The sequence below is a fragment of the Chiloscyllium punctatum genome, chromosome 45 (genome assembly GCF_047496795.1).
Source record: "Chiloscyllium punctatum isolate Juve2018m chromosome 45, sChiPun1.3, whole genome shotgun sequence".
NCBI classification, from domain to species: domain Eukaryota; kingdom Metazoa; phylum Chordata; class Chondrichthyes; order Orectolobiformes; family Hemiscylliidae; genus Chiloscyllium; species Chiloscyllium punctatum.
In genome coordinates this window covers 36436291-36459980 of record NC_092783.1, presented here as the reverse complement: position 1 = coordinate 36459980, position 23690 = coordinate 36436291, and the positions used below count along the sequence as shown (strand labels likewise).

The following is a 23690-nucleotide window of genomic DNA, read 5'->3' as shown; positions in this document are numbered from 1 at the left end:
GAAGTTCAAATCGAAAGTCTGCAAGTAACCTGGCTCTATTGTTATTTATTGTTTGAGAATGTTTCTCTTCTTTGTGAATTATTGCATTAAAATCTTTCACGCAAAAGCAAAGATTTGCATTAGACATGTGAACAGAAAACATTGAACACATCCATAAATCATTTAGAATTCTGTACGGAAGAGATATTTATTAATTTCAACTGAAAAGTGATGTTTATTCCCAAGATTAATGCTGCAAGCACATTTTGGTGGATTAAAGCAGGTGAGATCTGAAAATAGTATTACTTGGACTAAATAAAGCAGCATATGGAACCTAATGCAAATGTTGTTTGGGGATTAGTCTAAAAAATCTTTAGTATTCAGCAATTTTCTGTGATCAACATAAAAGTCACAACTATTAATTATTTGATATGAAACCACACAGACATGAAACGTACTTACTAACTGCTTTAACACTGAAAGCAATTGTCAAACACAAGTCATAAAAACCGAAGGACAAAGAGTAAGGTTGAGACTTCTGAAACCAGGAAAATGTTGCACTATTGGAGATGCCATCTTGAAGAGGAGATATTTAGGAGGAGTTTTTGTAGGAGTTTGCTGGCTCTCACATTTCCTAGTACAAACAGTGTCTACATTTTGTAAGTACGTCACTGGCTGTTAAAACACTTCTGGTGATCATGGAAAGCACTCAGTGACTACAAGTTTGTCTTTCTTTGTCGACCTTAAAAAGTATCATAGATCATAGTTGCCTTTAGCACAGGAAGGATGCTCCCTAAAATGGCTGATGCCAGAAGGGTAGATGTTTAGCCACTTAGGACCAAGATGAGAAATTTCTTCATCCAGAGAGTGGCGAGTCTGCGGAATCCTCTGTCACCAAGTGGTTGACGCTAGACTAGACTGAAAACTATTCCTGGGTAAATCCACAGCAGAATAGGCGAACAGGGGTGGGGGCACATCACAATTGAGGAGACCAGAAGTCTAGTCCCTTTAAAGATGACATATAGGACCAACAAGCCCAGCGAACCCTGGATGTCTTGGAATATTTAGGACTAAGTATGTAAATTAGCTTGCTGAGCTTGAAGGTTTGTTTTAAACATTTCGTCAGCACACTAGTCATCAGTGAGTCTCTGTTGAAGTACTGGTGGTATGTCTCACCTCTCTATTTATAGGTCTTGGTTTCTTCAGGTGGGTGATGTCATTTCTGGTTCTTTTTTTTTCCCCCCAAGGGGAGGTAGATAGTACCTAAATCAATATGTTTATTTATGGAGCTCTTAGAGTGCCATGCCGCTAAGGATTCTCGTGCTTGTCTTTGTTTCGGCTCTCCTAGGACGCGTGTGTTGTCCTTCTTTGTTCGTATGTACAGAAACTAGTGATAGTGGGTCATGTCTTTTGATGGCCAGTTGGCGTTCCTCCCATCTGTCCAACCCAAACTATGGTTCCGCTACATGGATGACATCTTTGTCATCACAAATACGGAACAAATTAGAGGAAACATACAACACCATCAACAATATCCTAACAGGCATAAAATTCACACAAAAAAAAAAGAGGAGGAGAATGACAACAGGCTCCCATTTCTAGATTTGACAGTTAATGGAGAGCCTCAAACCAGTGTCTACAGAAAAACAACAAACAGACCAAATATTTAACTTCAAAGGAATCATCCCAAAACCTACAAACAGAGCTGCATCAAAAGATTTTCAATGAGCTACAATCACACTGCAGCACCCAAGAACTACAAAAAGCATAAGAAAAATATCTATACAATGTTTTCAAGAAAAACAGATACCCAATAAACACAATCCACCAATTCCTCAGAAACAAACCCAACCGAGCAGACACAATGCAACCAAATATTATTGCCACATTCTCTTACATCAAAGACATGTCAGAAATGACTTCCAGACTACTCAGACCCCTTGGCATCGTGGTAGACCACACACCTACCAACACACTTAAACAATGACTAGTTAACCTAAAGATCCATTAGACACCACCAGCAAAATGAACGTCATTTACAAGATATCATGCAAGAACTGTAGAAAAACACATCGGACAAATTAGCAGGAAACTTGCCACCTGGAAACGTGAATACCCACTGGCCACCAAAAGACACGACCCACTATTACTAGTTTCTAAACATAGAGACAAAAGAAGGACACCTCACACATCCTAGGACAAGTGAAACAAAGACACACACGAGAATTCTGACAGAGATGGCACTCTAACCAGAACTCCATCAATAAACACATCGATTTAGATCCGACCTACTTTCCCTTGAAATAAAAAGAACTGGAAATGACATCATCCAATTTAAGAAACCAAGACATATAAATAGAGAGGCAGGACATACCACCAGCATGTCACAGGAGACGTTCACTGATGATGTTACCTAGAATGGTGACGAACCATCTGAAAACTAACCTTCAAGCTCAGCAACCTAACTTACATACTTATCAACCACTTGAGCTACAAATCTTCTCAAAAATTGCTAATATTTAGGACTGCATAAGAAAGAAAAAAAAAAAAGAGAGGCTTTTGACAGTTGATTTGCTGGCTTTTTACCCGAGTCCAGTGTAAAAAGTACAGGGTGAATTTAAGAAAGCAATTAGGAGAGCGTAAAAGGCACAAGAAAAGAGTAGTTTAAGCCCCACCAACTATGTTGATGTAATGTGGACAGGTCAGTTTAGAATCTTGGAGTATGATTTAATATTCAGGTTCTCATAAGTGTCTGTAACAGTGACTACCATAACGTATAACACAAAATAAAAGAACTGTGGATGCTGGAAATTTGAAACAAATGCAAAAGGTCTGGCAGCATCTGTGGAGAGAAAGCAGAGTCAACATTTTGGGTCCAGTAACCCTTATTCAGAATTGATTCTAGCGAGGAAATGGTGATCATTATGTTGAAGAGCAGAAATAAAGAGGTCGGGGAGAGACAATGCAAGTTGGCTGACAAAGGAATGGCTAATGGTAATCCAGCAAGATAGAAAAGTAAGTTTAGGAAGAATCCCAAATTATTCCATAAGCCTATCAAAGGAAAGAATAGGTCTCATTATAGACAAAGGGACAATCTTGTGTGAAGTCAGAGGACACTGGTAGGGTGTTAAACAAATAATTCATATTCATATTCACATTCACTTTGGAGAAGAAAGAGGATATAGGTACAGATTTTAGGTAGAAGGACTGGGAGGCTCTTGAGCAGTTTGACAGAAGAAGTGGTGAGGCACTGGAGATTTTAGCAGGTTGAAAAGTGGACAAATGATGAGTATCCCAGCTACTGTAGTAGAAGAGGGAGGAAATTACAGGGACTCTGATCCAAACTTTTAGATCCTATCTGGCCACAGGGAAGGTGCTAGAAGACAGCCAATATGGACCCACTTTTCAAGCGGGTTATAGAGATAAACCAGAGTATTATAGACCAGTGAGTTTCACATCTGTGTTAGGGAAACTGTAGAAGAAAATTTTTAAAGAATTAATGTTCACTTACAGAGGCAAGGTTTGATTAGGCAGTTAGCATGGCTTTGTCAGAGGGAGGTCATACCTAAAAAACTTGATTCAATTTTGAGAGGAGTGACCAGCTGTGCAGATGAGTGTAGTGTAATTATATGGATTTCAGCAAAGCCCTTGACAAAGTCCCAGTGAGAGACTGATAAAGAAGTTAAAGGCATCTGGACCCACTGAATTTCTCTTGTAACTTCTGTTTTTCCGTGATCCAAAATTGTAGGAGACAGAGAGTGGCGGTGGAAGGGTGTGTGTGTGTGTGTATGTGTAAATAGAGGCATATCACAGAGATCAGTGCTATGTTCCTTATTATTTGTGAAATATAAAAATTGTGTAGTATGATAATGTGGGGGTTAAAGGATAGTTAGGAAGGTATACGGCATAAATTATAGGGAGTTTTTGTTTGTGCTGTTCAGGACTTTGGTTAGGCCACAACTAGAGTTCTGTGTGCACCGCACTAAGAAGGATGTGACTGCACTGGAGGGAATGAAAAAGATTCATCAGGATTTTGCTTGGATTGGAGTACTTTAAGTATCGAGAGAGGCTGGATAAGCTCAGGTTGGTTTCTTTAGAGCAGGGATTTGACTGAGGTGTACAACATTATGCGGGCAGGGTCAGGCAGATAGAAAGCAGCTGTTCTCCTTTGTTGAAGGGTTAATAACAAAGAGGGACATAATTTTAAGGTGAAAGGCAGGAGGTTTAGAAGGAATTGAGGAAAATATTTTTTACCCAAAGGGTATTGGGAATTAGGAGTGCACTGCCTGGAACAGTATTTGAGGCAGAAACCTCAACCTTTAAAACATACTTGGGTGAGCGTTTAAAGTGCCATGACATTCAAGGCTATGGGCCAAGTATTGGAAAGAGAGACTGGTGTAGATGTAGAATAGTTTTTTTTGGTTGGTGCAGACTCAAATTGGCTGAAGGGCCTGTTATGCGCTCTATAAATCTATGATTTAGCGTTTTCAAGATGTAGTTAGATATAGTTTTCAGTGCAAAGTGAGAACAGATTAAGATGTTAGATAATCAACTATAATCATATTTCATGGTGGAACAGACTCAAAGCTCTGAATAGCCTACTCCTGCTCCTATTTTCTGCTTCTTAACCAGAATCTCTTTAGCAATCAATAGTTTTGAGAGGACACTCCCAACTACGGCATGTCAATCCAGTGAGCATGACTCAGTAATCAGAGAAACAAGTAGGGTCAACTTCTAAAATGAATGAACTCTTATTAAATGAAATACCTAAAGTAGCACTTATTGTTGAATTGAAAGTCAAGGATGACAATACTGTCATTAAAAGATAACAACTCACAAGACCCCTTTGAGAACAGGCACTACTAATTCTATTACTATATAGATGGTGAAAGTTGAATTCACTGAAAATCCGGAAATAAAAGTCTACTGATGACCAGGAAATCACTAAATTGCTACAAAATTCCATCTGTTCACTAATGTCCTTTAGGAAAGAAAACTGCTATCCTTACTTGGCTTGACCAACAAGGTGATTTGTAATTGATTTGTAAATGCCCTCTGAGATGGTTAAAAGAGTAATTCATAAGACCGTAAGACATAAGAGCAGAAATTAGGTCATTCAGCCCATCGAGTCTGCTCCGCCATTCAATCATGGATGATAGAATGGGGTTGAGTAACCTCGCGCTTTCTCCCCATAAGTTCTTGATTGTCAAGGGGATCAGAGGTTATCTATCTCTCTTTTAAATATACTCAATGACCTGGCCTCCACAGCCTTCTGTGGCAATGAATTCCACTGATTCACCTCTCATGCTGAAGAAGTCTCTCCTTATCTCAGGTCTAAAGGTTCTTCCTGTTACTCAAAAGCTATGCCCTCAGGTCCTCATCTCTTCTGCCAATGGAAACATCTTCCCAACGTCCACTCTATCCAGGCCGTTCAGTATTCTGTAAGTTTTAATCAGCACCCCCATATTCTTCTAAGCTCCATCGAGCATAGTCCCAGAGTCCTCAAACGTTCCTCAAATGTTTAGCCTTTCATTCCTGGGATCATTCTCATGAACCTCCTCTGAATGCAGTCCAGGGCCAATATATCTTTCCTGAGGTACGGGATCCAAAATTGTTCACAATATTCTAAATGTGGGCTCACCAGAGCCTTACAAAATCTCAGAAGCACAATCTTACTTTTCAATTCTGGTCCTCTCAAGATGAACGACAGCACTGTATTTGCCTTCCTAACTACCGGCTCAATTTGCAAGTTTACCTTAAGAGATTCTGAACATGAACTCCCAACTCTCTTTGCACTTCAAACTTCTGAATTTTCTCCCCATTTAGAAAATAGTCCATACCTCTTTTTCTGACCAAAGTGCATGACCTCACATTTTCACACATTGTACTCCATTTGCCACTTCTTTGCCCACTCTCCTAATCTGTCGAAATCTTTCTGCAGTCTGCCCACTACCTCCAATACAACCTGCCCCTCCACCTATCTTTTTACCATCTGCAAACTTACCCAGAAAGTCCTCAGTTCCTTCATCTAGATCGTTAATGGAGAAGGTGAAAAGTTGTGGTCCTAACACTGACCTTTATGGAACATCGCTAATCACTAGCTTCCATTCTGAAAAGGACCTTTTTATCCCCCCTCTCTCTTCTGCCAGATAGCTAATCTTCTCTCCATGCTAGTACCTTGCCTTTAACACTATGGACCCTTATTTTACTCAGCAGCCTCCTGTGCGGCACCTTATCAAAGGTCTTCTGGAAGTCCAGATAGATAACATCCATTGGCCCTCCTTGGTCTAACCTGCTTGTTTCCTCCTCAAAGAATTATAACAGATTTGTCAGGCATGACCTCCACTTGATGAAAGCATGCTGACTTTACCCTATTTTACTATGCACTTCCAAGTATTCAGAAATCTCATCCTTCACAATGGACTCCAAAACTTATCAATGATTAAGGTCAGGCTAATCAGTCTATGATTTTGCCTTGCTTCCTTCTTAAATAATGGAGTTATAGTAGTGTTTTTCCCAGTCCTTTGGGACTCTCCATGACTCCAATGATACCTGAAATATCACTACTAAAGTTTCACGATCTCTTTAGCTATCTCCTTCAGAACTCTGGGGTGTAGCCCATCTGGTTCAAATAATTTATCCAATTTCAGACCTTTCAGTTTTTCTAGCATCTTCTCTTTGGTGATGGCCACTATACCCATCTCTGCCCAGAGTCTCTTGAATTTTTGGGATGTTACTCATTTCTTCCACCGTGAAGACTGATGCAAAGTACTTATTTCGTTCTTAAGCCATTTCTTTATTCCCCATTACTATCTCTCCAGCATCATTTCCAGTGGCCCAATGTCCACTTTTGCTTCTTTTGTCCTTTATATATCTAAAGGGACTCTTGCAATCTTCCCTAATATTACCAGCTCACTTACCCTCATATTTAGTCTTCTCCTTATTTCTCTCTTCATTGTCCTCTGTTGGTCTTTGTAAGCTTCCCACTGCCCTTCACCACATTGTATCCTATCTCTGACTTCCCTGTCAGCCATGGTTGCCTCATCCTCCCTTTAGTATGCTTCTTTTTCCTCAGGATGAATTTTTGCTGTCTCTCTCTCTCAAATTACTCCTAGAAACTCCTGGCATTGCGGTTCTACTATCTTTCCTGCTAGGGTCCTCACAGTCAATTCTGGTCAGCTCTTCCCTCATACCTCTGTAGTTGCCTTTATTCAACTGTAATACTCCTACATCTGATTCCACCTTCTCCCTCTCAAATTGCAGAGTAAATTCTATCATATTATGGTCATTGCCTCCTAAGGGTTCCTTTATCTAAAGCTCCCTTATCAAGTCTGCCTAATGGCACAACACTAAATCCAGTATTGCCTGTGCCCTCGTGGGCTCCACCACAAGCTGCTCCAAAAAGCTATCTGGTAGACAGTACACAATTCCTTTTCTTGCAATCCACTACCAACCTAATTTTCCTCGATCACCTGCATATTTAAAACCCCCAGGATCACTGTAACCTTGCCTTTCTTACACATCTTTTCTATCTCAGAGTCACAGACATAAAGACATACAGCATGGAAAAAGATCCTTTGGTCCAACTGGTCCATGCTAACCAGATATCCTAATTGAGTCCCATTTGCCAGCACTTGGCCCATATCTCTCCAAACCCTTCCTATTCATATACCCATCCAGATGCCTTTTAAATGTGGCAATTGTACCAGCCTCCACCACTCCCTCTCGTAGTTCATTCCATACACGCACCACCCTCTGCATGAAAAGTTACCCCTTAGGTCTCCTTTAAGTCTTTCCTCTCTCACCCTATGCTCTTTAGTTCTGGACTCTTCACCCCAAGGAAAAGACCTTGTCTATTTATCCTATCTATGTCCCTCATGATATCGTAAACTTCTATAAGGTCACCCCTCATCCTCTGATACTCCTGGGAAAACAGCCCCATCCTATTCTGCCTCTCACTATAGCTCAAGTCCTCCAACCATCTCAACATTCTTGTAAATCTTTTCTAAACCCTTTCAAGTTTCACAACATCCTTCCTATAGCAGGGAGACCAGAATTACACACAATATTCCTAAAGTGGGCAAACCAATGGCCTGTACAGCTGCACCAAGACCTCCCAACTCCTATACTCAATGCTGTGACCAATAAAGGAAAGCATACCAAACACCTTCTTCACTAATCTATGGACCAAAGACTCCACTTTCAAGGAAGTCTGAACCTTTACTCCAAGAACTCTTTGTTCTTGGTGTACCTTATGCCCCAAATCCTGACTACTGTTTGGAGGCCTGCAGATAACTCCCATTATGTTTTTTTAACCTTTGTAGTTCCTCAACTCTACCCGCATAGATTCTACATGATTTGACCTTACTTCAAGCCAGATCGGGAGTCTCGCATGGTGCATTGCCTGCCCGGTGCCAGGGTGCGGGACATCTCCGACCAGCTTGAAAGGATATTGGAGCAGGAGGGGGAGGATCCAGTTGTTGTGGTCCACGTTGGTACTAACAACATAGGCAAGACTAGGGTGGAGGACCTGTTTGGGGATTACGAGGCACTAGGCAGGAAATTGAAGCACAGGTCCTCAAGGGTCATAATCTCCGGATTACTGCCCGAGCCATGTGTCAATTGGCAAAGGGACAAGAAAATTAGGCAAGTAAACACGTGGCTAAGGGATTGGTGTGGGAAAGAGGGATTCCACTTCATGGGGCATTGGCATCAGTTTTGGAACAGGGGCGATCTGTACCGTTGGGACGGTCTCCACCTGAACTGATCAGGTACCAGTGTTCTAGCGAAGAGGATAAATAGGGTGGTCAGTAGGACTTTAAACTTCTGAGTTGGGAGGGGGGGGGAAAAAGAAGGGAAAGTGAAAGCAACATGGAGTATGGCGTTAAATGGAAAGCCAAGCAGCAGGATAGCATGTGTCCAGGCGGATTTAAAATTGAGGCAGACTGGGAATGCAGAAAAAAGCAAGGATAGCTTAGGACATCATATGACTTCCAATATCTTTAATGATAAGAAAGTTAGCATTAAGGTGCTTTACCTGAATGCGCGTAGCATTCATAACAAAGCAGATGAACTAATGGCACAGATCATAGTGAATGATTATGATGTGGTAGGCATCACAGAGACTTGGTTACAGGGGGGTCAAGACTGGCAGTTAAACCTCCAAGGATTTTCAACTTATTGAAAAGACAGGGAGGTCGGCAGAGGGGGTGGGGTTGCCTTGTTAGTTAAGAACAATATTAAATCTATGGCACTGAATGACATAGCGTCAGATGATGTGGAGTCTGTGTGGGTGGAATTGAGGAACCACAAAGGCAAAAAAAACATAATTGGAGTGGTGTACAGACCTCCTAACAGTGGTCAGGAGCAGGCACGCAACATGTACCGGGAAATAGAGAAGGCATGTCAGAAAGGCACGGTCACGGTGATCATGGGAGACTTCAACATGCAGGTGGACTGGGTAAATAATGTTGCCAGTGGATCCAAAGAGAGGGAATTCATGGAATGCTTACAGGATGGCATTTTGGAACAGCTCGTCATGGAGCCCGCAAGGGAGCAGGCTATTCTGGACCTAGTGCTTTGCAATGAACCAGACTTTATAAAAGATCTTAAAGTAAGGGAACCCTTAGGAAGCAGCGATCATAATATGGTAGAGTTCAGTCTGCAGTTTGAAAGAGAGAAGGCAAAATCGGATGTAATGGTGTTACAGTTAAATAAAGGTAAAGGTAATTATGAGGGCATGAGAGCGGAACTGACAAAAATAGACTGGAAGCAGAGGCTTGCGGGGAAGACAGTAGAGCAAAAATAGCAGGAGTTTGTGGGTATAATTAAGGACACTGTACAGAGGTTCATCCCCAAGAAAAGAGAGATTATCCAGGGAGGGATTAGACAGCCATGGCTGACAAAGGAAGTCAGGAAATGTATTAAAGAAAAAGAGAGATCCTATAAAGTGGCCAAGAGCAGTGGGAAATCAGAAGATTGGGAAGGCTACAAAAACAAACAGAGGATAACAAAGAGAGTAATAAGAAAGGAGAGGATCAAATATGAAGGTAGGCTAACCAGTAATATTAGAAACGATAGTAAAAGTTTCTTTCAATACATAAGAAACAAACGACAGACAAAAGTAGACATTGGGCCACTTCAAACTGATGCTGGAAGCCTAGTGATGGGAGATAAGGAAATAGCAGGAGAACTTAACAAGTACTTTGCGTCAGTTTTCACAGTGGAAGACAGGAGTAATATCCCAACAATTAAAGGGAGTCAGGAGGCTGAGTTGAGTATGGTTGTCATTACAAAAGAGAGAGTGCTAGAAAAGCTAAAAAGTCTTAAAATTGATAAATCTCCTGGCCCCGATGGGATACATCCTAGAGTTCTGAGAGAGGTGGCTGAGGAAATAGCGGAGGCATTGGTTGAGATCTTTCAAGAGTCACTGGAGTCACGGAAAGTCCTGGATGATTGGAAGATCGCGGTTGTAACCCCATTGTTCAAGAAAGGATCAAGACAAAAGATGGAAAATTATAGGCCAATTAGCCTAACCTCGGTTGTTGGTAAAATTCTAGAATCCATCATTAAAGATGAGATTTCTAAATTCTTAGAAGAGCAGAGTCTGATTAGAACAAGTCAACGTGGATTTAGTCAGGGGAGGTCATGCCTGACAAACCTGTTGGTATTCTTTGAAGAGGTGACAAGTAGGTTAGACCAGGGAAACCCAGTGGATGTGGTCTATCTAGACTTCCAAAAGGCCTTTGATAAGGTGCCACACGGGAGGCTGCTGAGCAAGGTGAGGGCCCACGGTGTTCGAGGTGAGCTACTGGGATGGATTGAGGATTAGCTGTCTGACAGAAGGCAGAGAGTTGGGATAAAAGGTTCTTTTTCAGAATGGCAGCCGGTGACGAGCGGTGTCCCGCAGGGTTCAATGTTGGGGCCACAGCTGTTCGCGTTATATATTAATGATCTGGATGAAGGGACTGGGGGCATTCTAGCGAAGTTTGCAGATGATACGAAGATAGGTGGACAGGCAGGTACTACTGAGGAAGTGCGGAGGCTGCAGAAGGATCCAGACAGTTTGGGAGAGTGGTCCAGGAAATGGCTGATGGAATTCAACGTGAACAAATGCGAGGTCTTGCACTTTGGCAAAAAGAATAAAAGCACAGACTACTTTCTAAACGGTGAGAAAATTCATAAAGCCAAAGTACAAAGGGATCTGGGAGTGCTAGTCGAGGATTCTCTAAAGGTCAACATGCAGGTTGAGTCTGTGATTAAGAAAGCGAATGCGATGTTGTAACTTATCTCAAGAGGGTTGGGATATAAAAACACCATTGTGCTACTGAGACTTTATAAAGCTCTGGTTAGGCCCCATTTGGAGTACTGTGTCCAGTTTTGGTCCCCACACCTCAGGAAGGACATACTGGCATGTGTCCAGCGGAGATTCACACGGATGATCCCTGGAATGGTAGGCCTAACATATGAGGAACGGCTGAGGATCTTGGGATTGTATTCATTGGAGTTTAGAAGATTAAGGGGAGACTTAATAGAGACGTACAAGATAATACATGGCTTGGAAAGGATGGACGCTAGGAAATTGTTTCCGTTAGGTGAGGAGACTAGGACCCGTGGACACAGCCTTAGAATTAGAGGGGGTAAATTCAGAACAGAAATGCGGAGACATTTCTTCAGCCAGAGAGTGGTGGGCCTGTGGAATTCATTGCCGCAGAGTGCAGTGAAGGCCGGGACGCTAAATGTCTTCAAGGCAGAGATTGATAGATTCTTGTTGTCTCGGGGAATTAAGGGCTACGGGGAGAATGCGGGTAAGTGGAGTTGAAGTGCCCAGCAGCCATGATCAAATGGCGGAGTGGACTCGATGGGCCGAATGGCCTTACTTCCAGTCCTATGTCTTATGGTGTTCATTCATGGCTATTGACTTCATTTCATTTTTCATTTTCAAGGCAACCCCACTGCCTCTGCCCACCTGCTGGTCTTTTTGATAGGATGTATACTCAGCGAGTCGTGAGTTCATGGAATGCCCTGCCAGTAGCAGTGGTGGGCTCTCCCTCTTTATGGGCATTTAAGCAGGCATTGAATAGGCATATGGACGATAGTGGGCTAGTGTAGGTTAGGTAGGCTTGGATCGGCGCAACATCGAGGGCCAAAAGGCCTGTACTGTGCTGTATTCTTCTATGTTCTATGTATACCTTAGGATATTTAGCTCCCAGTCCTGATCTCCTTCCAGCCAAACCTCAGTGATGCCCACCACAACATAGCTGCCAATTTCGATCTGTACCACAAGCTCATTCACCTTATTTAGTATACTGCCTTTTTGTCACCCAGCAGTGACTAACTCACCAAAAATGACAATCACAAACATAGCCCTAGTGACCCTGCCATACTCCTTACTAGCACCTGAGGACTTCTGCCACAATTGGAAAAGCTGTCTTACAACTAGTCAAGCAACAGCCAGAATAGTCACACATATGGAATCATATTTTACACTAAATATTCTAGGCAACACCATTGCCATCCCTGGTTAAGTCCTGTTCCATGAGCAAGCCAAACGTAAAGTTGGTGGCAGAGTGGTATATGCATGGAAAGAGCTGCCCTACAAATCCTCAATATTCACTCTAGACCATAAGAAGTCACATAGTATCAGGCCAAACATGGGCAACAAAACCTCCTACAAATAACCACATACCACAAACCTCTTGAATGATAAATCAGTACTCCAGGTTGAGCAGCATTGAAAGAAGCATCAAGTACAGAAAAGACACAGAATGTGCTCTGGGTGGGGAATGAGCGGCTCAGCAGCATCACTACTGAGCTGATTAAATCTGAAAGTACCAACAAGACGGAAAAAACATACTTGTAGATTTGGAGTCATAGAGATGTACAGCATGGAAACAGACCCTTCAGCCCAACTCGTCCATGCTCTCATCTTCAACAATCTGTGCCGTAGGTGCATCTGTTCACAACACGATCGTTAAAATTGGCTACTGCACACTTCTTTTGGAGACAAAGTCCATCTTCACTATGAGAATACCCTCTATTGTACTGTGTGGTACTCTCACCATGCTAAATGGGATAGGTTTCAAATAGATCTAGCAACTAAAGACTGGGTATCTCTGAGGCACTATGGGCTCAGTAAAATTGTACTCCAACACAACCTGCAACTTCACCAATGCTACCATTACCATCAAGCCAGGAAATCTGTCCTGGTTCAAAGATGAATACATACCAGAAGCAGCACCAGGAATACCTAAAAATAAGGTGTCAATCTAGTGAGGTAAGAAGAACAGGACTACTTGCATACCAAACATCATAAGCAGCAAGTGACAGATAGTTGGATGCTGCCTGAACTGCTGTGCTCTTCCAGCACCACTAATCCAGTATTTGATTTTCAGCATCTGCAGTCATTGTTTTTACCTAAGTGACAGATAGAGCCAAGTGTTTCCACAACCAATGGATCGATCAAATCAAAGCTCTGCAGCCCTGCCACATACAGTCATGAATGATAGCAGTCAATTAAACAACTGCAGGAAGATGCTCCACTGTGACTGAATCTCCCATTATTAAGGAAGACAATCATATCAACAAGGATAAGAAATCTGAAGGATTTTGAAAAAGCTTCAAGCAAATATGCAGTATAGATGATCCATTTTGACATACTCCAATGTCCCCAGAGTCTCAGATACAAGTTTTCAGCCAATTTAATTCACTCTACATCAGGACTTGGTTGCAAGCACTGGATATTGCAAAAGCTATGGGCCTTGACATTCCAGCAATAATTCTGAAGACTTGCATTTCAGGTATATCCTATACATAAAAAGCAAAGCTAAGCCAACCCAGTCCATCACTATTCCATCTGTCTCCTCCGGAGTATCAGAAAAATAATGAAAAGTATCATCAACAGTGATGTCAAGCAGCACTTGCTTAGCAATAACTTGCTCACTGACACAATCTTAAGTTCCACCCATGCCATTCAGCTCCTGACCTTCACAGCCTTCATTCAAACATGGACACAAAAGAGCCAAATCCCAAAGGTAAGGTCAGTGATTGCCCTTGACATTAAAGCTGATTTGATGGACTGTGTCATAGAACATAGAAAAATACAGCACAGTACAGGCCCTTTGGCCCTCAATGTTGCGCCGATCCAAGCCCACCTAACCTGCATTAGCCCACTATCCTCCCTATGTCTATCCAATGCCCGTTTAAATGCCCATAAAGAGGGAGTCCACCACTGCTACTGGCAGGGCATTCCATGAACTCACGACTCGCTGAGTAAAGAATCTACCCCTAACATCTGTCCTATACCTACCACCCCTTAATTTAAAGCTATGCCCCCTCGTAATAGCTGACTTTATACATGGAAAAAGATTCTCATGGTCAACCCTATCTCAACCCCTAATCATCTTGTACACCTCTATCAAGTCACCCCTAAACCTTCTTTTCTCCAATGAAAACAGCCCCAAGTGCCTCAGCCTTTCCTCATACAATCTTCCTACCATACCAGGCAACATCCTCGTAAACCTCCTCTGCACCCGTTCCAGTGCCTCCACATCCTTCCTATAGTATGGCGACCAAAACTGCACACAATACTCCAGATGCGGCTGCACCAGAGTCTTATACAACTGCAACATGACCTCAGGACTCCAGAACTCAATTCCTCTACCAATAAAAGCCAGTATGCCATATGCCTTCTTCACTGCACTAGTTACCTGGGTGGCAACTTTCAGAGATCTGTGTACATGGACACCAAGATCCCTCTGCTCATCCACACTACCAAGTATCCGACCATTAGCCCAGTACCCCATCTTTTTGTTACTCATACCAAAGCGAATCACCTCACACTTACCCACATTGAACTCCATTTGCCACCTTTCTGCCTAGCTCTGCAGCCTATCTATATCCCGCTGTAACCTGACACATCCTTCCTCACTGTCAACAACTCCACCGACTTTCGTATCATCCACAAACTTGCTCACCCAACCTTCTAGCCGCTCCTCAAGGTCATTTATAAAAATGACAAACAGCAATGGTCCCAAAACAGAGCCATCTTGGAGCCCTGGCAAAACTGGAGTTGGTGGGATTCAGGAAGAAAATTCTCCACTGGTTGGAGTCATACTTGGCACAAAGGGATATAGTAGTGGTTGTTGGAGGTCAGTCAGTCATCACAGCTCTAGGACATCTATATAGGAGGTTGTTAGAGTACTGTCCTCAGTCCAACCTCTGCAGCTACTTCATTAATTACATTTGCTAATTCATTAATTACATTAATTACCTATCCCAACAGTCACTGCATCAGAGGTCAGATCAGTTCTCCTTTGTGTGAATCCAAGGAAAGTGATGGGAGCAGACGGAGTACCAGGCTGTGCACTCACACCATACACCATGCACCTGGCAGAGGTCTTCCCGGACATTTTCAGCCTCTCCTGGCAGCAGACCACTGTCCTTGCCAGTTTCAAGAGGACCAACATCATCCCTGTACATAAGGCAGCTCATGCAGCATATCTCAATGACTGCCGGCCAGTAGCCCTAACTTTAGTGATCATGAAGTGCTTTGAAAGGCTGGTCATGGCATTAATCAACCCCAGTCTCCCCACTACTCTTAACCCACTCCAATTTGCCTATAGGACCAACAGTTCCACATCACTTGCCCTTCACTCCTCCCTAGAATATCTTGATACAAAGAACACCTACTCATTGAAGGCTGAACTGTAGTCAACACTATTATCCCCTCAAGACTGATTACTAAACTTAATGATCTCGGACAAAGCCCCACTCTCTGCAACTGAATCCCCAGTTTCCAAACCCACAGGCAACAATCATTGAAGATTGGTGACAATATTTCATCCTCACTAACACTCAACACTGCCGCCCCCCGCCCCCACCCCTCACCAGGCGTGTGTACTCAGCCCCCTACTGTACACCTATGACTGCGTCGCCAAGTACCAGACTAATACCATTTACAAGTTCGCTGATGACACCACCATAGTCGGTCGAATCTCAGATGGCGATGAAACAAACTACAGACAGGAGGTGGAAGACCTGGGAAAATGCTGCACTAAGGACAACAAGGCTCTCAATGTCAGCAAAACCAAGGAACTCATTATTGACTTTTGGCAGGTTGTTACTCATGCCACCTTCCCCCCCCCCTCCCCCCTCCCCCCTCCCCTCCCCCCTCCCCCCTCCCCCTTACACATTAACAACACAGAGGTGGAAGGAGTGAAGAGTGTCAAGCTCCTGGGAGTGGTCATCAACAACAAGCTTTCTTGGACTCTTCATGTGGATGCACTGGTTACAAATGCCCAACAACTTCTCTTCTTCCTCAGGCAGCTGAGGAAATTTGGCATGATGGCAAATACCTTTACCAACTTTTATAGGTGTGCCATCAAGAGCATTCTGTCTGGATGTATCACTACCTGGTATAGCAACTGTACCATTCAAGGTCAGAGACAGTTAGAGAGTGGTGAACTTCAGCCCGGCTAACCGCCCATCTATAGAATCTATCTACCAGGCCTGCTGTCAAGAAAAGGCTGCCAGCATTCTGAAAGATCCATCCCACCCTGGCAATGTTTTTCTACAACCTCTACCACCAGGGAGAAGGTCAGAAGCCTGAACACAGGCACCAGCTAGTTTCGTAACTGTTTCTACCCTACTGCTGTTAGAATACTGAATGGACTCAAACTCTTTACATTCGCTTGTACCTGTGTTTTTGTTTTTACTGCTGTTTATCTATTATTTACTATCTATGCTACTTAACTTTGTGATCTGTCTATATTGTTCGCAAGACAAAGCTTTTCACTGTGGCTCAGTACACGTGACAATAAATTCAAATTCAATTCAATTTCAATTCATTTGCATTATTCTTTGTACTTTGGGTCCTATCATGTTGTCAACCTTTCTCTCATTTTTCTGTGCTTCAACAAGTATAGTCAGGGAAAGTATGCATTCCATATCAGACAAAATAAACTCATATGGATTCATTAGAACTTCTCGAGTATAGCCTTAAGATTTATTGCATGCCAAACATACTGTAATCAAAAAAGGTGTAACCTAATGCAAACTGCATAACAGCCTTGAGATAGGTTCTCCATTCAGGGGTTTATGCCATTGAATCATATAGTTCAGAAAGAAGTCTTTCATCCTGTTCCATCTCCACCAAAAAAAAGTTACTCACTCAATCTACACTAGTCCCACTTTCCAGCTCTTGGCCCATAGCACTTAATGTTGTGAAATCTCAAGTGCTCACCCAAGTGCTTTTTAAAAGTTAAGGTTTCCCAACTCAAATACCCTCCCAGACAAGGCACTCCCAATTCTCACCACTCAGTAAAAATGTTTTCCTTATTCCTTGCTTTCTATCCATGCCCCTCTTATAGTACCCCTGGAGTGTAGAAGGAGGCCATTCAGTCCATCAAGTCTACACCAACCCTCAGAAAAGCCTCCCACCCAAACCCCCACCGTATCCCTGTAATCCCACACTTATGCACATACCCTGTACATCCCAGCACACTACAGATAATTCCAGCATGGCCAATCCACTTAACCTGCAAATCTTTAGACTATGGGAGGAAACCCATTTTGACACAGGAAGAATGTCATGTAGTTTTTGGACAATCACCTAAGGCTGGAATTGAACCCACATCCTTAGCACTGTAAGGTAACAGTGCTAACCACTGAGCCAGCATGCTGCCCCATTTTATAACCTCATATCTCAAGTCCTCTTAGCCTTTACTGCTTGAAAGAAAACAAACAAAGAGATTATCCACCTGCTCTTCATAACAAAACTGCTCCAGCACAGGCAACATCCTGGTGAATCTCTGTTGCATCGCCTCCAGTGCAATGACATCCTTCCTGAAATGTGGTTACCCCAATTGCATCATACCCCCACTGTGGCCTGACCAAAGTTTTGTTCAGCTCCAACAAAACCTCCCTGTTTTTATAATGTATGCCACAACTGACAAAGGTAAATAGGATGGTTGCCTTTTTAATTACCCCATTAACTAATTCTGCTGCCTTCAGGGATCTGTGGATAAGCACCCAAAGATCCTTCTGTTCCCGAGCTTCCTGGACCCTTGTTTAATGGAAACAAATGCCCTTATTAGCAGTTAAATCATATAAGGTAGGAGCATAGACTGTGTATGCAATTTGAAGTGGGTGGCACAGTAGCTCAGTGATTAGCACTGCTACCTCATAGCACTGGGGACCCGGGTTCGATTCTAGCTTCTGTGCATGGGTTGCCTCTGGATAGCCTAGTTTCCTCAAACAGTTCTAAGTTGTGCAGGTTAGGTGAGTTGGCCATAGGAAATGCAGGGTTAATAGGATGAGTCTGGTGGGATGGTCTTTGGAGAATCAGTATGGACTCAATGAACCAAATAGCCTGCTTTCATACTGTTGAGAATCTAAGAAACAGAAGTGGATGGGAAGACTCACGCAGGTCAGAGTACCTGTTCTTCTGAAGAAGGATCACTAGACCTGAAACGTTAATTCTCCCTTCTCTCCACAGATGTTGCCAGACCCCACTGAGGTTCTCCAGCAATTTCTGTTTCTGATTTCCTGTATCCGCAGTTCTTTGGGGTTTTTTTAAAGCCTCGAGTTCGCCAGTATTTACTCCGACAACAGTCATTGAGTGGAGTGCCTGGGTCAGACAGACTTGTACCCCAACATAACCTCGAACTGACTGAGGGTAAGACCCACAGTGATTCACCCAGAGTCGAGGGATGGGGGTGGGGGTGGGGGGGGGTGCATGTGCGGCCAACCTAACTTCATACCATCCTCAGCCCGCCTCCTCCGCCGCGATTGGTGACAACAACAAAAGAATGAAGGCAGCAGCCTACCAGTTAGATCGGGCACCTGTCAATCACTCAGCACCCCGCACGCTTCCGCATTCATGTTTGACTGACTAGCAAACGCGCTCGGAACCCCGCGCGAAACCACTGACTTCAGGCCGGAGGTAACTGGCTCCTAAATACAATCTTAAATCCGGGACGAATGAGAAAGCGGCGGTACTCAAACACTACCAACAGCATGGCCTGACCCAGCGCACACCAGCCTAGAGGCCTACTTTCTCCCACTAGCCACGTCCTCAATCCGCGCGTCTCGGTTCTCGCCCGCTGGTTGCAGCGACCTTACTTCGATGGAAACGGCCGTTGGGTGATTTTGAAAATTTACCGTTAGTCATGACTGCAGCCCGAATCCTTTCTCGTGCACTCTCCTCGCGCTCCTTTATGACGCGTTCATGATCCGGCTCGAGCCTCCAAGACCCGAGATAAACACACACGCATACAAATTCAGGGAGAAGTAATCAAACCCCGCCTGCGCCGGCGTTTCGATCCGCGCGACGCGAAGTACCGCCTTCTCCGCAATCCTGTCAGTTATCCAGTCCAGTCTAGATGTCGTGGTTCGGATGTGCCACTGTCAGCCGCCAGTGTTAGATGTTGGATCATCATTGCTCTAACATGGAATCTTACTCTTAAAATAACAAGTAATTATAACAAATACAATGCATAGAATAATTCTAGAGGGAACCAAACTGTATACAGAAAATAACAAGGCTCTGGAAACTGGGAGAAGGCCATTCAGTCCATTGAGCCTGCTCTGCTATTTTGTGCCATCATGATTATATCATCTACATTGAACAACAGCATCTGCAGTTCTTTTTGTCTCTTTCATGACTGATGGAACATTTCAATGCCTTTTACCCACCCCCAACTCCATAAACGTGTTTGCTGCTAATAACCCGGCATCTAATCTCTGACTCTGATAACATGGAGCTGGAATAAAGCACAGCAGGTCAAGCAGCACCAGAGGAGTAGGAGAGTTGGTGTTTTGGGCAGGACCCTTCATCAAGACTAACTCTACCTTAAAAATGCTCAAAGCCTGAGCTTCCACAGACCCTGGTGGTAGAAACACTGAAAGTTCATAACCTCAGTAAAAAAAAAACATAAAACGTATGAGCAGAAAATAGGCCGTTCAGCCTATCGAGTCTGCTCTGCCATTAAATCATGGCTGATAAGTTTCTTAACCCAACTCTCCCACTTTTTCCTTGTAACCCTTGATTCCCTTCATATTCAAGAGCTTATGTACAGAGGACCCTTGATAATCTGAAGGACATAGGCGGGTAATATTTCGTTTGGTTAATCAATTTCTGGATAATTAAATGCTGGAGGATGTAGTTTAGCCAAGATGAAGGGTTTAAGCCTGAAACGTCGATTCTCCTGCCCTTCGGATGCTGCCTGACCTGCTGTGTCTTTCCAGCACCACACTCTCGACTCTGCTCTCCAGCATCTGCAGTCCTCACTTTCTCCATCAGGACCTTGCAATCTTGCTGGATAATCCAATATTCGGATAATCGAATGCCGGGATAATCGAGGTTCCTCTGTATCTCAATCTTAAATACACTCAATGATCTGGGCTCCACAGCCTTCTGTTGCAATGAATTCCATAGATTCACCACTGTTTGGCTTAAGACATTTCTCCTTATCCCCATTCCTTAAGGTCTTCCCTTTATTCTAAGGCTATGACCACAGGTCCTAGTCTCTCCTACCAATGGAAAACCTTCCCAACATCTACTCTGTCCAGATCATTCAGTATTCTGTATGTTTAAATTAGATTCCCCCCTCATCCTTCTAAACCCCATAAAATATAGACCCAGAGTCCTCAAAAGTTCTTTGTATGTTAAGCTTTTCATTCCTGGGATCATTCTCGTGAATCTCCTCTGAACACGTTCCAGGACCAGTACATCCTTGCTGTGATATGGGCCCAAACTGTGCAAATATTCCAAATGTGATCTGACCAGAGCGTTGAAAAGTCTCAGAAATATATCCCGCTTTAATACCAAAATAAATGCCATCATTGTGTTTGCCTTCCTAACTACTGACTCAACCTGCCAGTTAACCTTGACAGAATCCTGGAATAGAACTCCCAAGTCTCTTTTCACTTAAGATTTTGAATTTTCTCCCCATTTAGAAAGTAGTCCATGTCTCTATTCTTCCTACCAAAGTGCATGACCTCACACTTTCCAATGATGGACTCCATCTGCCACGTCTTTGCCCATTCTTCTAACCTGTCCAAATCCTTCTGCAGCCTCGACGCCTCCTCAATGCTACCTGGCCCTCTAACCATCTTTGTATCATCTGCAAATGTAGCCAGAATGCCCTCAGTTCCTTCATCTAGATTGTTAATGTATAAAGTGAAAAGTTGTGGTCCCAACACTGAACCTTAAGGAACACCACTTATCATTGGCTTCCATCCTGAGAAAGATCCTTTCAAAGTTTGTGAAAAGATTTGTAGCTCGGGTGCTCGTTGTTGTGGTTCTGTTTGCCGAGCTGGGGATTTGTGTTGCAGACGTTTCGTCCCCTGTCTAGGTGACACCCTCAGTGCTTGGGAGCCTCCTGTGAAGCGCTTCTGTGATCTTTCCTCCGGCATTTGTAGTGGTTTGAATCTGCCGCTTCCGGTTGTCAGTTCCAGCTGTCAGTTGCAGTGGCCGGTATATTGGGTCCAGGTCTATGTGCTTATTGATTGAATCTGTGGATGAGTGCCATGCCTCTAGGAATTCCCGGCTGTTCTCTGTTTGGCTTGTCCTATAATAGTAGGTGTTGTCCCAGTCAAATTCATGTTGCTTGTCATCTGTGTATGTGGCTACTAAGGATAGCTGGTCGTGTCGTTTCGTGGCTAGTTGGTGTTCATGGATGCGGATCGTTAGCTGTCTTCCTGTTTGTCCTGTGTAGTGTTTTGTGCAGATCTTGCATGGGATTTTGTACACTACATGATTCTAGTGATTACTGAAAGATCACCACTAACACCTCCACTATCTCTTCAATTCTCTCTCTTAACACTCTGGTGTGTAGTCCATCCGGTCCAGGTTATTTATCCACCTTCAGGCCATTCAGTTTTTCTAGCACCTTCTCCTTGATGATGGCCACCATGCTCAGCTCTGTCCCCTCACTCTTGAATTTTTGGAATATGACTCATGTCTTCCACTTTGAAGACTGACGCAAAGTAATTCTTCAGTTCTTCAGCCATTTCCTTGTTCCCACTGCTATGTGTGCAGTGTCATTTTTCAGCGGCCCAATATCCACTTTTGTCTCTCTTTTGCCCTTTGTATATTTAAAGAAACTCTTAGTCTTCCTTTAGCTTACCTTCATATTTAATCTCCCATTTTTTTGTTGCCCGTTGTTGGTCTTTGTAATCTTCCCAATTCTCTGGTTGACCACTGCTCTTTGTCACCTGCCTATCTTTTAGGTAAGATGTATATCCTTGAATATTCAGCTCCCAATCCTGATACACTTGCAGCCACATCTCCATGTCATGCCATATCATACTTGCCAATTTCGATCTGCACTGCAAGCTCATTTACCTTACTCCTTATACTGAATGCATTCAGATATAACACCTTCAGTCCTGTATTAACCATTCCTCTCCTCATTGTCATTTGTTTGTCCAGTGTGTTTGAAGTTTGATTGCTAACCCTTTCCGTGCCCAGTGTTCTATTAGTGTCTGTGCTGGAGATTTTAATAATGCCTCCTGAGTTTGCACTCTTATCTCCTTTAATTTGGATTTTCTAATTTCCCCGATTTAGTTTAAAGCCCTGTCTCCAGCCCTAGTTATGCAATTCACTTGGACTGATCCCACACGGTTCAGATGAAGACTGTCCCATTGGAACAGGTCTCTTCTTCTCCAGTAGGGCGCTTTAGGGAACATCTCCGGGACACCCGCACCAATCAACCACACCACCCCGTGGCCCAACATTTCAACTCCCCCTCCCACTCTGCCGAGGACATGGAGGTCCTGGGCCTCCTTCACCGCCATTCCCTCACCACCAGATGCCTGGAGGAAGAACGCCTCATCTTCCACCTCGGAACACTTCAACCCCAAGGCATCAATGTGGACTTCAACAATTTCCTCATTTTCCCTTCCCCCACCTCACCCTAGTTCTAAACTTCCAGCTCAGCAACTGTCTCCATGACTTGTCTGGACTTGTCCTACCTGCCTATCTTCTTTTCCACCTATTCACTCCACCCTCTCCTCCTTGACCTATCACCTTCATCCCCTCCCCCACTCACCCATTGTACTCTATGCTACTTTCTCCCCACCCCCACCCTCCTCTAGCTTATCTCTCCACGCTTCAGGCTCACTGCCTTTATTCCTGATGAAGGGCTTTTGCCCGAAACGTCGATTTCGAAGCTGCTTGGATGCTGCCTGAACTGCTGTGCTCTTCCAGAACCACTGATCCAGAGTCTGGTTTCCAGCATCTGCAGTCATTGTTTTTACCTCAATGTACAATGAATTTAAATCCATTTCTCCCACATCAAAATAGTGGGAGACAGTTCTGCTTTCTCTGCCTGGCTTTCATTTTCTCTCCAGCTTATCCAGAAATATTTGCCTACCTCATCAATTTCGCTGTCTCATCAGTGCATGTTAGCAGACCATTTGGTCCTCCAGAATTTATGAGTGTAGTTGTTAACTCTGAGCCTTGTGGTCGACTCTCTGAGCCCTGCTACCTTCTGTATTTTAACATGAGTCCAGATTGTTGTCTTTGAACTCCTCCAGGAATGTTAGCTTGCAGAGCTTTAATGGGCACCCAAATTTTAAGTGTCCCTACAGTCCAACAGTCAAAAACCAACTGCTTAACTTGTTCAAAGTCCTAATATCAATGCTCAGGCTGTATCATGAAGTCATGGAATTTCCACTGATACAACTCTGGTAAAGGTAAAGTTGCA

The 23690-nt window shown here is 43.5% G+C and overlaps 1 protein-coding gene across 1 annotated transcript in view; it reads right to left on the bottom strand.

Annotated features, from left to right (window-relative positions):
- tmem167b (transmembrane protein 167B) overlaps positions 1-19319 on the bottom strand; it is a 35954-nt gene extending 16635 nt beyond the window's left edge. Inside the window, exon 1 of the mRNA XM_072563562.1 lies at positions 19141-19319. Coding sequence (XP_072419663.1) covers positions 19141-19150 — 10 coding nt within the window. The 5' untranslated portion in view covers positions 19151-19319. The remainder of the gene's footprint in view (positions 1-19140) is intronic.
- Between the last annotated feature and the right edge of the window lie 4371 nt (positions 19320-23690).